Source organism: Notolepis coatsorum, assembly GCF_963971535.1.
Source record: "Notolepis coatsorum genome assembly, chromosome: 13".
NCBI lineage: Eukaryota > Metazoa > Chordata > Actinopteri > Aulopiformes > Paralepididae > Notolepis > Notolepis coatsorum.
Window position 1 is genome coordinate 46177719 of NC_140177.1, and position 18778 is coordinate 46196496.

The following is an 18778-nucleotide window of genomic DNA, read 5'->3' on the forward strand; positions in this document are numbered from 1 at the left end:
TGTCGGTGATAGTAGTGTTGCTATAAAACAGGAGAAACAGTTGGTAAGTATGTATGTACATATACAGTACGTGTAATGAAACACTAATAAGTACATGCAATAGCAACTGGGGTACATAAGAACATTTTGAAAGATTGTACAGTGTCCCACCCAACCTCCTCCAATGTACAGCCCCCCCCCCCCCCCACCTACCCTCCAATGTACAGTTTCTATGTCAAATGTATATACTCTCTTTTCTCTTTTCTGGACTCTTTTGGTATCACAAACAGTACTGTATTTGCAAATCTGGTATGTCATAAATGTATAGATGTAGCAGTACTGTCTATCTGTATGTCGTGTGTGTCATATATGTTATGATGAATTGAAAATGAAGGACCCTGTCCCTGATGTAAACGAGACGAAAGTCTTTCTCTGGTCTGCATCCCCTTAACAATTGTATGTATTGAGCTGTACTGTACTGTACCCATTCTGCAATCTGTTAATAAAGTTTTCAATCAATCAATCAAATTGAAATTAGAGCTGATGACTGATCCATTTGAGGTATGGGGCGACGTAGAGAGGATCGCGTCCTCCCGGCCATCACCACGGGACGTCCACCACGAGTCATCCTCTCACAGAATGTTAAAAGAAAACAGTGACCTTGAATATGAACTGATGCCTCCATGGCTCCTTCTCTCAGGTGGCGGTGTTCGTGGGGATGCTCTCCTTCCGTATTGAATATAAACTGATGCCTCCATGGCTCCTTCTCTCAGGTGACGGTGTTCGTGGGGATGCTCTCCTTCAGTATTGAATATGAACTGATGCCTCCATGGCTCCTTCTCTCAGGTGGCGGTGTTTGTGGGGATGCTCTCCTTCAGTATTGAATATGAACTGATGCCTCCATGGCTCCTTCTCTCAGGTGGCGGTGTTTGTGGGGATGCTCTCCTTCAGTATTGAATATAAACTGATGCCTCCATGGCTCCTTCTCTCAGGTGGCAGTGTTTGTGGGGATGCTCTCCTTCAGTGTTGAATATGAACTGATGCCTCCATGGCTCCTTCTCTCAGGTGGCGGTGTTTGTGGGGATGCTCTCCTTCAGTGTTGAATATGAACTGATGCCTCCATGGCTCCTCTCAGGTGGCGGTGTTTGTGGGGATGCTCTCCTTCAGTGTTGAATATGAACTGATGCCTCCATGGCTCCTTCTCTCAGGTGGCGGTGTTTGTGGGGATGCTCTCCTTCAGTGTTGAATATGAACTGATGCCTCCATGGCTCCTTCTCTCAGGTGGCGGTGTTCGTGGGGATGCTCTCCTTCAGTGTTGCGGTGGTGAACAAGGTGGATGTGGGACTGGACCAGAAACTCTCCATGCCTGATGTAAGGTCTCTTCTTATCCCGCCCTTTTTTCTTGATCCTCCAATCACAACTGTTGCTTCCCTCAAACAAAAAAGTTTACAGTGAATATAGTAATGTCTCATTGGGCGCCAGACCTGAGTAAAGTCGGGTTATCTCGCCAGCGGTTGAGTGCCATACCCGAGTATAGTCGTTTTTTTTCTTTTATTCGATTTTCTTTTATTCTATGCAATGTCACGGACCTCGGTGTTACCATAGGAAATCATTCTGAGATCCCTAGAGTGCAATACCGGCCGCATCCTGCTAGGTGGCAGTATCGCCCACCCTTTGAAACCTTATTTCACACTGTGTGTCGCATCTAATTCCGTCCGGGCGGAGAATTTAGATCAAGCCAAGTAAATTGCTTCATCCGACCACTTCGAAGCGCGTTCAGCACATTTGAGGCATATCTCGTGCCACTTCATGTCAGGGACCCGATCGACATCAACACTGGAAATCGCAATCCAACTCCAAAACGTATGCTGTTGTTTTTTTAAATATTTCTTTTTACTCCCAGCCCTTTTTTGAGGGCACTCCATCCACCCCCCTCTACAGGGGACAACTTTATTATTTATTATACATTTTAACTATTTACAGTGCTAAATAAAATAAAAAGTGTAGTAAAATAAGAAAAATAGTGACATTTCATTGTCCTCTCTGCGGGGGGGGACTCAGACTAGACATTGACAAACAAATTACAACTAAGGACAATGAAGGACAACAACGAATACACATGACAAGGGAAATGGGGGGGGGGGGGGGGGCAGAGAGGGGAGTAAGTAAAGTAGTAAACGTATGCCGTTGCTGACGATCAAAGCATTAAAAAACGACCCCCCCCCCCCCCCCCCTTTCATGCATTCATGATGAAACATAATACCTATAATATACCTTTGATTTGGAAATAGTAGCGTGTCCAGGCGAGCAACGCCAATGCTTTTAGAAAAATTCACATATCGCTTAGTTACCAGAAATTAGCCAGGATCACTCTGAAACTATACAATATTCACCACGGTATAACACGTGAACGTATACATGAAAATCTATTCTTTTTCACATGTTGAACGATGGATAGTTTTTTTTATATATTTTTTTATTATCTTTTCCCCCCCACCTTTTTCCGATTTTTCTCCCATCCCACTGTTAGTCGTTATGCCAATTCCCAACCCCCTTCCTGGTTGTTGCGCACTCCCCCCTACTGTTGGTCCGGGAGGCCGGAGACTGTCACATGCTTTCCTCCGACAGGAAGGAAATTCTCACCGGGAGAGTGTAATGTGTGGAAGGTCACACTACCTCCCTCCAGATCCTACCCTCGCTGTGCAGGCGCCCCGACCGAACTGTAGGGGTCGCTGTCCACAACGCCCAGGACCCACCCATCAGCTTTCCCACCCCTAACACTGCCAATTGTGTTAGTATGAACGACCAGCCAAGCTGATAGCAACGCCGAGAGCTGGATTCGAACCCAGCGTCTCCAGCGTTGATGGCGAGCGCCTTGCCCACTATACCACCTAGCCACCCTGATCGATGGATAGTTAATGTCAAATGAGCCATAGTATTGTCTCCATAGCTATAATATAGAATATAGATATAGCCCTGCAAACACCGCGACGCACAGTGAAAATCCCTATCTCTTACAGCGGTGGTGCAGTGAGTAATAATAATAATAATAATGCATCTATTTTATATAGCGCTTTTCCAGGTGCTCAAAGACGCTTTACATGGGCAGGAGAGACAAACTATGGCAAAACAAAAAACAGAACAAAACAGAACAAAATAATACATGACAAAATAAAATAAAATAAAACCGACAGAATTAGAGGTCAAAAGCAAGATTGAAAAGGTGAGTTTTGAGGGCTGATTTAAAAGATGTCAGGGTGTTTGCATCACGGATATGGCTGGGGAGGGCATTCCAGAGGGAGGGGGCAGCAGCAGCAAAGGCCCTGTCGCCCCAGGTCCGGAGCTTGGTCGTGGGAGGTGTTAGGAGGTTGGCATCTGCAGACCTAAGGCGACGGGGGGGCGTGTGACGGTGGAGGAGGTCGGACAGGTAGGGAGGGGCAAGGTTGTTGAGGGCTTTAAATGTGATGAGTAGTATTTTAAAATGTATCCTGTATTTGATTGGAAGCCAGTGGAGGTCGTGGAGGACGGGGGTGATGTGATCAGAGCGACGGGTGGAGGTGAGCATGCGGGCAGCAGAGTTTTGGACATATTGGAGTTTATTGAGAATATTGTTTGGTGAGCCGTAGAGGATGCTGTTGCAGTAATCTAGTCTAGTACAAGGATAGCTAAAGCGGCTGGCGCTGAAAGAGTTAAGGAAAGTGCATACATCATTTCATGACATGTGAACAACTCTTGGAGACACCCGTCCGTCATCGCTGGAGATAGGCGTCATTGTTCTATTGCTTGACTTTCTCATCTGCACGACACAACAGAGGAAGAGTGTCACATCCAAAAACAACGCAGGGGTGGGAGCCAGCTCCTTCATGACCTACCACGCCATCCTGAAGGAATCCCTAGCATTACAACTGGGCTGGTTAGCTAACGTTAGCTAGTTTGAGGTACAGTTACTTTCAGGTTTAAAAGCTAACACGGCCAGTATTTTGCCACAGTGCAGCCATAGAAACGATAGAGACAGTTGTAGCTTTTAGCTTTCTAAATGCTGTGTAAATGTACTTGTGACCGCATTTTGACAGCTGGCTACTATGTATCCACTATCCAAGCCATTGAAATGGAACATCAGAAAGATCAGAACTAGTAGTGGGACTCTATTCAACATTTTTATCGAATTAATTTGAGACTTTATAGTTTAATTAATCACATTTTAATCACATATAAATATTTGAGGCGAAAAGCTAAATTTTTCAATTCAAATGAATTTTGGTATAAGAGTGAATCGCTGAATATACATTATACATACGTCGATGGCCTATGTTCCTTTGGGAATTTAAAGGCCTAAGTAAGTAAGTATACGTTTTAAGCAGCAAAATCCTGTATTAGCTACTACACAGACCAACAGATCAATGCCATTTTTAACAAAGTGCAGCAATTTTAGGAATTATATATACCGGTATATAGCGCAAAGGACCTTTTGTAAACTCAAGCACTTTCGAGGTAAAAGTAAAACGCAGTACTTTCAAGTATATTCCAGAACAGTTGACAATTGGGAAAAAAACTCTTGATTGATCTCAATTTCTCTTTAAAAAATTTTTTTTATCAACAAACCAGACTAAGAAAAAAAGTTATTTGTCATTTATTATACTTTATACTTATAGCACATGCATGAGTCTCGTCTCCTTTGAAATGTAACATTGTTCTTACACAATAAAGAAAAATCATCACACGATTAAATGCGTAAATTTTCTTTACTTTTAATTCTTTCTGTTAATTAATCTAAATTAATGCGATAAAGTCCCAGCCCTAATCAGAACGTTTATGTCCAAGCAATACAACAATGACCGCTGTCTCCAGTGATGAGTCTCCAAAAGTTGTTTACATCTCAGGAAATGACATGAGCCCATTCCTTGCGTATTGTCCAGAATGACCTGTTAAATCCACTATGGACCTTGGGGCCTGGGTTGTACAACATGCTGTTCCTTTTAGAAATCTCTTTTTGACTGACTTTTCTCCCTGCATTAGGACTCCTATGTACTGCAGTACTTTAAGAACCTGAGTACGTACCTCCACACTGGGCCTCCAGTGTACTTTGTGGTGGAGGACGGTCTGAACTATAGCAGCCTAGAAGACCAGAACCGGGTCTGCGGAGGGGTAGGCTGCAACAACGACTCGCTGGTCCAACAGGTCTACTATGCCTCACTCATCAGCAACTAGTAAGTGTCCCTTTGGTCCTCTTGTACCTCACACAATCATTTTCAATTTCATTTCAAACCTTTATTTAAACCTGAAAGGCAACTTGAGGATTCCCTCATTTACAGTCACGTCGTCGAGACATTGGTCCTCATTCTCGAACGTGTTCGTAAGTACCTTTTGTAAATATCGGGGTAAAAATTTCGTACCAACAGATTTACAAAAATCCTCCCCCCGGATTCCTGAACGTGTGACACGGTAAGTGGCCAAAATCTTCACAGCTGGGTTCCCATGAATGAAATACGTCACTCATTCTTAAACTGCAATGCATGTTCTCGTTCACCTGCATTTGCATACAGACACGCCCCGCCAGCTTATAAGGCGAATGAGTCGTGTGCAAAACGGCTTGAGAGGTTCGGCATTGCACTGCACCATGCTGACCCATTCTACAGGTAGCACGGAAGCGATTTGCTACTGATCTCAAAATGAGATTAGATTCAAATGTATTGTCATTATACAGCACAAGTACAATACACCATCCAACCAGAGTGGATAAATACATGCGTGGAGAAACTGCTTAGTGAGGCAGACTCAGCGCGCTAGTACACACTGTATACCTGCGAAATGAATCGTTCCAGCAAAGTAGGCTTCTATTATTCTGCTTGTCAAGAGCCAATCGCGCAGTCGTTCAGTATTGACATTACTAAATGAGATGTCATGCTAATATGTCATGTTCTACAGTAGGACTTACTACTATAATACCTAATAAAACAAGTCATTAGAATAATAGAAGCCTACTTTGCTCGAACGATTCATTTTGCACGTATACAGTACATGTGTGTGTGTGTGTGCTTGTGCGCTGAACCTGCCTCACTAAGCAGTTTCTCCACGCATTTATTTAGTTCTAGCAATAGGCATAAATCAAACCAACAATAAATTATATCATAGAGAAGAAGACAGTATATGGCATAATAATACAGTATCTTCCACTATACAGTAGCTATATCCGCGGCGATCGGTTTAGTTCTTATTTATTTAGTTTGCAGTGTGTGTAATGCTCACGATGCCTGATTGAGTCAGGACTATAAATGCAAAACGTAATTGTTAATGATACAAATATTGTTGTATTTATTACATTATAATAATTTAATTCCACGGATGTATGTAGTGTAGTATATGCAATCCCCAATTACTTGTCCCCTGTTTTTTTACAATATGAAGCCGTTCGAGAATGCTGAATAAGTACGTAAATCAAGTTACGAAGGAATTCCTTGGTAACTTTTACGTATGTCCGTTCAAGAATGAGGACCATTAACTGTAAATGTCACTACTATCATCATTCGGTACCAGGAGAAAGAAAATGTACAACATACATTGATTTCCAGCAAACACTGCAACAGGAAACCAACTGACGTCCAAACTGTTCCCTAGCTTTGATTGATTGAATACTTTTATTTTGACACAATCGTAGGACAAACATTTGAAAAAGACAATAACAGTGTCATCACACTGGTCAAAAATGGATAAAACACAATAAAGCCATGGCTTGTTTCCATTGTGGTCTATACATGGAACATAGAAAGGCACAAAAACACAAATGGACATGTACACGAGACAGGACACCCTCAAAATAAATACAATAACACCTAACCTGAAAACTAATAGAGTCAACTAATGTTAAAAGAACATTTAAAATCCACAAAACCTTAAAAGCAACTCATGATAAAAAGCAACGCAATTCCACTGAAACCGTCTAGTATTTCAGTTGAGTTCTGATGAGGAACCAAGGAAACTAAAAGAAGGAAGGGTCATCACGTCAGAATACCAGCGTTCTATGCCCTGCTTGGTGCCAGACATTGGCACCAGTTTTAAAGCCTGTATTAAAATTCAAAATATACAAGCTATCTTAGGAAATATACATCAATCATATATCAAACATGAGCTAGTTAACAATGCAACAGATTGCTGATGATTCTGACATCCGAGGTAACCTGTTTAAATGAGGTCATAAACAAGGAGATGGCTGACCCCATTCAACTCAATGTCGGCCGAACTGAAAGTTTCCACACTTGGCACCATGTGCGTTCACGCACTACACAGTGACGCAATGACCATTCCTCCTTTTATAGTTTCCTTGTGAGGAACACCCAGGAAACCATATCGGCATTAGACTGCTTGTTGTCCTAATGAGTCATGTAAAATCTTTCCTGTCACGTCATACAAGTACAATGTCAGTGAAATATTTCTGCCCTATAGATGTTGCAGTCCCTGCATCTCTGATACGGATGTCTTTGTTAGAGCCATGTGATTTAAGTCTCCCTGGTCATTGTTTCCTAGCACTACTGTCGCCTTCACCCCGTCCTCCTGGCTGGATGACTACTTTGACTGGGTGAAGCCCCAGTCCACCTGCTGTCGATACTACAACTCCACCGAGACCTTCTGCAACGCCTCAGGTAAACCATTATCCACTGTGTCAACACGCTCTCCATCTCGCCAACGGCTTCTCAGGCCCGGCGCGGCGCCACTTACCCTGCCGTGGATTCTCACCGAAAGGGGTTGTTGCTTTTACTCCCCTCTGATTGGTCGCCTGTCGGCGTGACGGTGCCCACTGTGGGAGAGTGGTGCTGAATGTCAACAAGTCCAAGTCGTCCACTTGTGTCTAGATGTGAATAGAAGCGTCTGAGAGCTGAGGGGAAACCGGAGACTGCAATCACCAGCTTCGCCATGCCCATTAGGAACGAGCAATAGATTAAAAACAGCTACTTCTAGGCAGCTGAACCTGACGGCTTTTCCATCGTGTAGCAATTACATCATCTTCTTGCACAATCCGTATCTCCATTGATGAGGTATGAAGATGATTTAGTTTCCCCCACTGATGTTGCTGCCAATGAGAACACACCATCACACTGATCTTAAACCCTTTCACTACCACACTACAGACGGTTAACCCTTTTACTACCACACTAGAGACTGTTAACCCTTTCACTACCACACTACAGACGGTTAACCCTTTCACTACCACACTACAGACTGTTAACCCTTTCACTACCACACAGCAGGCGGTTAACCCTTTCACTACCACACTACATGCGGTTAACCCTGTAGTGTGGTAGTGGAAGCGTTAACCTTCTGTAGTGAAAGCGTTAACCCTTTGTAGTGTGGTAGAGAAAGCGTTAATCCTTTGTAGTGTGGTAGATAAAGCATTAACCCTTTGTAGGGTGGTAGTGAAAGCGTTAACCCTTTGTAGTGTGGTAGAGAAAGCGTTAACCCTTTGTAGTGTGGTACTGAAAGGGTTAACCTTCTGTGGTGTGGTAGTAAAAGCGTTAACCTTTCGTAGCAGGAAAATGGAGAATGGCTAAAAGTTATTTTCAAGAACAGAATTCCCAGCTGCCATGCTGTATAATATGTATGTTTTATTCAGTTACGTTGCTCTCCCTCTTAGGCCTTCTATTTCAAGTCACATTTGAAGGCCCTCTTATGATCCAGACGGTTTTATTTAAATTAGATTTCACACTTAGTCATAAGCAGGGCTCAAGCCTAAGGGACCTCCCGTCGTCCCGTGGGCCGATAAAAATAGAATCTTGGAGGATGTAAATAAATTTGGGGCCGAATTTGGGATGAGAGTCTTAAAATGTTCTATGAAGTAATCAATATTCAGGCGCCTTTCTCCCTGTGCACTCTCTCTGTCTGTTTCTCTTGTCTCTCCTCTCTGCCTTGAACTCAGCAGAGGAGGGGACTGTGAACTGGGGCTGCTGCACGTGTTCATCCAAACTGATCATTATGGGCACAAAACCTGCTCCAGGAGCTATGTCCACCATTACGAATGAAAGGATGTCTGTGATCTCATCCATCGTGGCGTGCTTTTGCAAGAAATTAGTGCGTTTGTAATTGTACCAGTAGCACTCGCTCTCGCTCTCTCTCTCTCTCTCTCGCTCGCTCACTCTCTCACACACTTCCTCGCTCCCTCTCTCTGTCTTCAGCACTTTTCGGACATGCACTCAGGACAATGCGCTGAGAAGCAGGGTATTGCCTGGACTTGCCTTTTCGGACATGTAGCAGACGGCATACAATTCTCTATGGCAGATGTGTTTGGACATAATGGAAATACTGCACTTGGTTTAGGCACCTAGGTAGAGTGAGGGTGTGACACAGAGAGCCTACCTCCTCTGCTTGTGTACGGAAGATCCTCATTTTAAATATTTATGTAACTCCACATCTTGCAAATAAGGGCAACCTCAACTTTCTTTCGAGTTAAAATAAAGGTTTGAAATTAAATTAAATAAGGGTCAACGGTGTGCCGTACAGAGTGAAATAAGTGACCGACGGTGTGCCGTACAGAGTGAAATAAGTGACCGACGGTGTGCCGTACAGAGTGAAATAAGTGACCGACGGTGTGCCGTACAGAGTGAAATAAGTGACCGACGGTGTGCCGTACAGAGTGAAATAAGTGACCGACGGTGTGCCGTACAGAGTGAAATAAGTGACCGACGGTGTGCCGTACAGAGTGAAATAAGTGACCGACGGTGTGCCGTACAGCGCAAAAACAATCGATACAAATGAAATATGTTGTATCACTCATAACCTGTTAATTAATGTAAACGTTTTTGGATGATGAGCAAACAGCGTTTCATATCTTGCAAACTGGCCAGCATATCGTCCTGACTTGATATTTAAAAAATCTCCAGTTTCAAAGCATTATTGAGCTTATTTAACTAAGTGTGACCACTTGATAATCATTTCATACAGGCTAAAACACTGAGAAGCACACATTTAATATAAATATAGGACTTTGCTGCAGTCTGTGAGGTGCGTGCAGAGTCAGACACATTGTCCCTTTTGAAGCGTAATTAGGCGCACCTTGCAAACTCACTAAAATCTTGATGAGACAAATACCTTGTGTGTCTCATCCTTGGTCAGGAATGAAATTGAAGAGAATGAAGAAAAATAACACGGATATACATTTTTTCCACAACCCATTCGTTTTCATTTAACTATCGGCAGGAAAAGGCCATCTGTACGCAACATTATTGTGTAAGGAACATGGTTAGTCTATATTAATCAACATTGTTGTGTAAGGAACGGTTAGTCTATATTAATCAACATTATTGTGTAAGGAACATGGTTAGTCTATATTAATCAACATTATTGTGTAAGGAACATGGTTAGTCTATATTAATCAACATTATTGTGTAAGGAACATGGTTAGTCTATATTAATCAACATTATTGTGTAAGGAACATGGTTAGTCTATATTAATCAACATTATTGTGTAAGGAACATGGTTAGTCTATATTAATCAACATTATTGTGTAAGGAACATGGTTAGTCTATTAATCAACATGATTGTGTATGGAACATGGTTAGTCTATATTAATCAACATTATTGTGTAAGGAACATGGTTAGTCTATATTAATCAACATTGTGTAAGGAACATGGTTAGTCTATTAATCAACATTATTGTGTAAGGAACATGGTTAGTCTATATTAATCAACATTATTGTGTAAGGAACATGGTTAGTCTATATTAATCAACATTGTGTAAGGAACATGGTTAGTCTATATTAATCAACATTATTGTGTAAGGGACATGGTTAGTCTATATTAATCAACATTATTGTGTAAGGACATGGTTAGTCTATATTAATCAACATTGTTGTGTAAGGAACATGGTTAGTCTATATTAATCAACATTGTTGTGTAAGGGACATGGTTAGTCTATATTAATCAACATTATTGTGTAAGGGACATGGTTAGTCTATATTAATCAACATTATTGTGTAAGGAACATGGTTAGTCTATATTAATCAACATTATTGTGTAAGGGACATGATTAGTCTATATTAATCAACATTATTGTGTAAGGGACATGGTTAGTCTATATTAATCAACATTATTGTGTAAGGGACATGATTAGTCTATATTAATCAACATTATTGTGTAAGGGACATGGTTAGTTCAAGTTCTTTAATAGTTGTCATACAGAAGTACAGAATACTTTCATACAAAATGCTTCTTACTGTTACGCTCCAGAGACTGTGCTAGACAAGATAGTATCAAATAACATAATAACATAATATAGCATGAATTTAGAAGAAGAAAATGAGGTCACAGTGTTCGGTATAGACATATGTACAATGTTCTGAGTTACCATATAATATACAATACACAATACTATGCAGTGTACTAATGTACAGTACTATCTAGTGCAAAGCAGAAATGGGATGAGGTACAATTTTAGGTACAATTTACAGTAAGGTGTACGAGTTGTAGTGCAATCCTTCATCCATAAATATAAAGTGTGGGGAGTGGGTGCTACAGTGTGTTTGTTTAAAGTGGGTGTGTGCTATAAGTGTGTGGAGTGGGTGCTACAGTGTGTTTGTTTAAAGTGAGTGTGTGCGTGTGGATGTGTGTGCTATGTGCGTTTGGTGGTTGTTGTTGTGTAGTGTTCATTCATTGTTCGTTTAGCAGCCTGATGGCCTGGGGATAGAAGCTTCTTCTGAGTCTTTCTGTGCTCGCCTTGAGACTCCTGTATCGCTTGCCTGACCGCAGCAGTTCAAAGAGGCAGTTGTTCGGGTGACTGGAGTCTTTAATGATTCTCTTAGCCTTGCCCTTGCAACGCTTGTAGTAAATGTTCTGGAGGGTGGGGAGCCCCCCTCCAATTGTGCGTTCGGCTGAACGTGTCACTCTTTGTAGTCTGCTTCGGTCTTGTGCAGTGCTATTCCCAAACCAGGAGGTGATGTTGCCGGTCAAGATGCTCTCTATTGTACATGAGTAGAAGTTCTTAAGGATCTTCTGGCTGACTTGGAACTTCCTTAGGCGCCTGAGGAAGTAGAGGCGTTGTCGTGCCTTCTTCACAACACTGTTAATGTGTGTGGTCCATGTCAAGTCCTCGGATATGTAGGCTCCGAGGTATTTAAAGCTGTTGACTCTCTCAACCGGTGCCCCGTCGATGCTGAGGGGGCTGTAGTCCTTGACCCCCGACCTCCTGAAGTCCACAATCATCTCCTTTGTTTTGCTGACGTTCAGGGAGAGGCTGTTTTCCTGGCACCATCCCGCCAGGACCTTGACCTCTTCCAGGTAGGCCCTCTCGTCGTTGGCAGAGATCAGGCCCACCACCACTGTGTCGTCAGCAAATTTGACGATTGTATTGTTACTCCGCTGAGCCACACAGTCGTGTGTGTACAGGGAGTAGAGGAGGGGACTCAGAACACAGCCCTGGGGGGCCCCTATGTTGAGGGTGATGGATGAGGAGGTGCAGTTGCCTGCTCTCACCACCTGGGGTCTGCCAGTCAGGAAGTCCAAGACCCACTGGCAGAGGTCATAGCCCAAGCACAGGTCCCTGAGCTTGGCTATGAGTATGGAGGGGACTATGGTATTGAATGCCGAGCTGTAGTCGATGAATAGCATTCTCACATAGTTCCCCTGCCTCTTGTCCAGGTGTGATGCTGCTGTGTGCAGCACATGGGATATGGCGTCCTCCGTGGACCTGTTGGGGCGGTATGCAAATTGCAGGGGGTCCATGTTGATGGGGAGGGAGGAGCAGATGTAGCCCTTCACTAGCTTCTCGAAGCACTTCATGGCTATGGAGGTGAGAGCTACAGGGCGGTAGTCGTTGAGGCAAGCAGGCTTGGATTTTTTGGGTACAGGGATAATAGTGGACTTCTTCAGGCAGGTGGGGATGACAGCCTGTTCTAAGGACAGGTTAAATATGTCAGTGAATACTGGGGCCAGTTGGTCGGCACAGACTTTTAGGACGCGGCCGGGGATGCCGTCTGGACCTGCTGCCTTCCTGATATTCACTTTTTTAAAGGTCCGCCTCACCTCATGCTCTGTTACCCTGAACACTGCGCCTCCATCAGCAGCCGACCCCCCCCCCCCCCCCATTGCCGAGGCTTGTGAGCTGGTGTTGTTATTACCAGCATCAAACCTCGCATAGAAGGTATTGAGGTCATTTGCTAAGGAGATGTCACTGTTCAGTTTGAGGGAGGCGCCTTTGTAGTCTGTCATCGTTTTGAGCCCCTGCCACATAGCTCTAGAGTCAGCTTGTTCAAACTGGAGTTCAATTTTATCCCTGTAGCGTCGTTTGGCCTCTGACACAGTCCTCCTTACGTTGTATCGCGCCACCTTGTGGTCATTCATGTTGCCTGCCTCTAGGCCGTCGTTGTATGCTTTGGTGCGCTCTCTCAGAGCTTCACGGACGGATTTGTCTACCCAGGGTTTTTGATTTGGGTAAACTTTCATTTTGGTAGTGGGGATTGTTTCTTTCACCCTAGTACAAACATAGTCCAGCACTGTCTCTGTGTAGACATTAATGTTATCTGTGTCGCGGAACACATTCCAGTCTGTGTTGTGAAACACTGACCGGATCGTATCCTCTGACGTCACATCCCATTTCTGCACCTCTCGCGAGACTACGGGAGTACTTTTAATTCTCTGTCTGTACTTTGGTGAAAAAAAAAAAAAATCAACATTATTGTGTAAGGAACATGGTTAGTCTATATTAATCAACATTGTTGTGTATGGAACATCGGGTGGAGGCTGGGGGGGATTTATAATAGAGGATTCTGATGACATAAAAGTTCTAATTACTTGAATGAATTCTTTTTTACTTTGTATTTATTAGAATTTTGGGAAAAGGTGACGTGCCTAGTGGGTTTCCTCACTTTGCCAGAGTCCTTTGTTTGTGGTGTGACTGATTTTACCTCTAGTCTCTAATCTAATCTTTTCTGATGAATTTAGAAAAGGTTGACAATTGATCATCTAATAATTTGTATGATGTTTAATTTATGTTAAAGGTAATTTTGGATGATTTCAACTTATGATAGAATTAGTAGAAATATGTTAAAAATAGATTGATTTTTTATTCAGGACAGTCCACATTCATTTTGGGACGTTAGCCTAGCTTAGCACAATGAATGGAAGCGGGTGCATAGCGGATAGCCTGCCCTAGACATTGGCCAATTTAACACCTCTCCCGGAGTTGTTAAATTGGCCAAAGGAAAGGACACTTTAAATTAGAATAACAGGAACAGTGTATTGCACTACCAAAGCTAACTAGCATGTCCCATATGCTCTGTAAATAACTATGTACAGATACCGAGATGTCACTCCATGTTACCTGTTACCTGTTACTGCACAATGTTGTTTTCTTCTTTGATTCTATTATATGTACCACTGTATTGCACATCGTTGCGGGCTAGACCACCCGCATTTCATTGTATACCTGTATGCCGTGACAATTAAAACTCTTGACTTGACTTGACTTGAGTTTTAAGCTCTACATATCCGCTTCCATTTATTGTGCTAAGCTAGGCTAGCATGCAGCTGGATAGCTTTCTACTGAACGCACAGAGAGGAAATTGGTATCTATCTTCTTGTCTGACTCCGGAGAAGACGGTAAGCACATTTCCCATAATGTTTACCTTTTACAGTTGTTAATTTGAACAACAAGAACATGCTTTGATATTCTTCTTCCTGCAGTGGTGGACCCGTCGTGTGTTCACTGTCGACCCATGACTCCCAGTGGAAAGCAGAGACCAGAGGGAAGTGACTTCATGGAGTTCTTGCCCATGTTCCTGTCAGACAACCCTAACATCAAATGTGGAAAAGGGTAAGAGTGGGAATCCCAGGGAAGCAGCAGTTGTGATTGGAGGATCAAGAAAAGAGGGCAGGGTTTGAGATGGGTCAATTAGTTAACTGAGTTGATTTAACAATAATCATATCTACCTAATTTTTTTACATTTTCCTTTCTTTTTCCTTATGTATTGTACCAATAATGTATCACATTATACTATACAATATTTTTGTTATTTATACAGCTCAATGAAATTATGTAGATGGGGAAAAAATAGCATTACCTAAAGATCTCAAGAAAAGAAAGCATTACAAACAAACATCTGGTGAACTTAAGACCACTGTAGTAAAATCATATATTGGAAAACACTGATGACTAGGATACAAATTAAAATAGTTTATAAATAGTTATTACAGATGAATAAATGTTTTCCCAGTTTTACAAAATGATATGTCATTCCCGCCTTGTGTTCGTCCAGGGGCCATGCGGCGTACAGCACAGCAGTGGACCTGTACCCCAACAACACAGGGGTGGGAGCCGCCTACTTCATGACCTTCCACACCATCCTGAAGGACTCTCCAGACTTCATACACGCCATGAAGATGGCCCGCGCTCTGGCCGACAACATCACAGAGTCCATGGGACAAAAAGTCTTCCCCTACAGGTAAAACCTTAGTGTTTAGAGCTACAGGTAAAACCTTAGTGTTTAGTGCTACAGGTAAACCTTAGTGTTTAGTGCTACAGGTAAACCTTAGTGTTTAGTGCTACATGTAAACCTTAGTGTTTAGTGCTACAGGTAAAACCTTAGTGTTTAGAGCTACAGGTAAAACCTTAGTGTTTAGAGCTACAGGTAAAACCTTAGTGTTTAGTGCTACAGGTAAACCTTAGTGTTTAGTGCTACAGGTAAACCTTAGTGTTTAGTGCTACATGTAAACCTTAGTGTTTAGTGCTACAGGTAAAACCTTAGTGTTTAGTGCTACAGGTAAAACCTTAGTGTTTAGAGCTACAGGTAAAACCTTAGTGTTTAGTGCTACATGTAAACCTTAGTGTTTATTGCTACATGTAAACCTTAGTGTTTAGTGCTACAGGTAAAACCTTAGTGTTTAGTGCTATGTAAACCTTAGTGTTTATTGCTACATGTAAACCTTAGTGTTTAGTGCTACAGGTAAACCTTAGTGTTTAGTGCTACATGTAAACCTTAGTGTTTAGTGCTACAGGTAAACCTTAGTGTTTAGAGCTACAGGTAAACCTTAGTGTTTAGTGCTACATGTAAACATTAGTGTTTAGTACAGGTAAACCTTAGTGTTTAGTGCTACATGTAAACCTTAGTGTTTAGTGCTACAGGTAAACCTTAGTGTTTAGTGCTACAGGTAAACCTTAGTGTTTAGTGCTACATGTAAACCTTAGTGTTTAGTGCTACAGGTAAAACCTTAGTGTTTAGTGCTACAGGTTAACCTTAGTGTTTAGTGCTACAGGTAAAACCTTAGTGTTTAGTGCTACAGGTAAACCTTAGTGTTTAGTGCTACAGGTAAAACCTTAGTGTTTAGTGCTACAGGTAAACATTAGTGTTTAGTGCTCCATGTAAACCTTAGTGTTTAGTGCTACAGGTCAACCTTAGTGTTTAGTGCTACATGTAAACCTTAGTGTTTAGTGCTACAGGTAAACCTTAGTATTTGGTGCTACAGGTAAACCTTAGTGTTTAGTGCTACAGGTAAACCTTAGTATTTGGTGAACACAGTCTCTAAGCCAAGAAAAACGCTTTCAGCTGAACTCAAAACAATGGCTGTTGGTTTCATACTAGGGATGGGCTGATACTACTGTAGTATTTAGATTCCTAAACCTTTAAGTATCGGCCGATACAGAGTAGCAATCTGATTGGTTACTTTTATTATGACTTAGATGATCAGACTGGCATCATTGGACAGAAAACATTGAGTATAATCGATTGTATCCATTAGAGAGATGAGAGAGATGTGTGAAAATGACTCTTTGCTTTAAAGGGGACATGCATTATAAATGTCTTTTTTGAGTCTCTAGCATTGTATTATAGTAATAGGAGTTAGTATCAATGTGTTTTTGTATCTAAATACCATATTGGCGGATTGCTCTCATTCAGGTCCGACCATTTCCTGCTCGATTTAATTAGGTCATCCTGATTTGACTCGCAACGTGACGTCACGATGCGAGGATGGAGTGGATAGTGATCCGATTGGCTCTGTGGTTGGAGCCAATTCCCGCCCACAACCTAGGCAGCCCACACAGCGATAGCAGAGCGAGTGGAAATCACAGCGAGGCAGATAGTGAAACCCGACACCTCGACTGCACTCTGCCAGAGAGGGAGAGACAGAGGGAGGGAGAGAGAGAGAGAGAGAGAGAGAGAGAGAGAGGAGAGAACCCGCGTCTGCGTGTGCTTGTTTACACAGCGTTTCATTCTCAGTCCCGCTGAGTCCGGGCTCTCTCTGTCTCTCCCTCTCTCTCTCTCCCTCTCTCGCAGAGTGCAGTCGACTCGTTTCACTATCTGCCAGCGTTTCATTCTCAGTCCCGCTGAGTCCGGGGCGCTCTCTCGCTTGCTCTCTCTCTTGCTCTCTCTCTCTTTCCCTCTCCCCCCTCTCTCCCACCCCCCCTCTCTCGCTCTCTCTATCTCTCTCTGTCTACCAGTCGCAGACTGTGTGGGCTGACTGTCACTCAAAGTGCTTATGGGCGGAGCCAGACCATCACAGCCTGAAATACTGATGCTGTGAAATTAGGCTTTTGAGTACTTGATAAGAAATATAAAACAATGCATTTTTTTGAAAAAAAAATTACAGATGTCTTCAATAGACTCACAGGAATTGTGTAAAGTTGCCCAAATAGTGCTAGGAATAGCAATGCAGGTTCCCTTTAATGTCTTGGACCAATATTCAATATAAGTAGTGGTGTCTGTGCATCCATATTTCATACAGTACCACGTTTTGGTATAAGTATTCAGTAGCGTTTTCTGTATGGAATCAAAACATATTGTAAAGTTTCAAAATGTTGGAATCTTGGATAAGAAATATAGTTTTATTATAGTGGGTATTTTTATGGTGGGAATCTATTTAGCATAAATTAGAAAATCGAATGGCGTACACATTTTAGACGGAGGATAAGTTACTCTTTTGCATAATGAAATGTGCTTTAATTTCTCAAAGAATGTTTTGAGAAAAGTATTGTTTTAGGGCTATTGCTAAATTTGAAGTATGGAAACCCATGTTGATGTAGAAAGATTCTTCCAGCACTACCCTTTGCTTCTGATACAAATCAACACCTTTTAGTTACGCTAATTGTTTAGCCATGTGATTCATAATCAAATTAAGTATTTCTAAGGCAATGCTTATCTGATATAGATATAGCCGGTTTCAGTTCTACTCCTGGATCTCCTGAGGTTCTGTCTAGTTTCATAGTAACTGAAACTTCAGCTTGGTCTCATCTCAAAGTTCAAGGGACTTTCATTCCTGAAAACACCATAAACAGCGAGGACGTTGGCCAAGAGTACGGCATTATTTATGACGTGCAGGCAATGTTTGACCTTAAACATTCAACTTACAGCCACTCCTCCATGCTGTTATTATTTCAGAAGAGCATCACAGGTCACTGTTGTATATAAGGTAAAGGTAAATCTAGAGCTCAACCACAGAAGCAGAGCCAGATATACCTCTCGGATACGCTTGGTCTACTTGATCTGAACACAATAATTTATAATGAGTTTTCTTAGTCTGTTGTCACACTCATGAACAGTGGTGGGACCATATGGTTATCCTCAATACACAATATGGGGTTCACGATTCAATACAACCACAATACGGAATATATATTCTCAGATATTTGACTCTCACATGCTGCCATTTCTGAAGGAGTTGACGATGGTAATGAATTGATACCAGAGTCTGGTATTGCATACAAAATGGTGATTGCGCCATCTGCTGTACAAATTGTAATGGGTGAAGGGAGAGTCCTCTAATTTGTACTACTTTGGCCAAATAAAATGTAGCTGATCTTGCAATAGTTTTTTCTTCCCAATG

The 18778-nt window shown here is 42.2% G+C and overlaps 1 protein-coding gene across 1 annotated transcript in view; it reads left to right on the forward strand.

The window, feature by feature from the left end:
- The window catches only part of npc1 (Niemann-Pick disease, type C1), a 56612-nt gene that overhangs the window by 26582 nt on the left and 11252 nt on the right, over positions 1-18778 (forward strand). The window contains exons 17-21 of the mRNA XM_084327507.1: positions 1261-1350; positions 4996-5186; positions 7501-7616; positions 14645-14774; positions 15217-15402. Coding sequence (XP_084183633.1) covers positions 1261-1350; positions 4996-5186; positions 7501-7616; positions 14645-14774; positions 15217-15402 — 713 coding nt within the window. The remainder of the gene's footprint in view (positions 1-1260; positions 1351-4995; positions 5187-7500; positions 7617-14644; positions 14775-15216; positions 15403-18778) is intronic.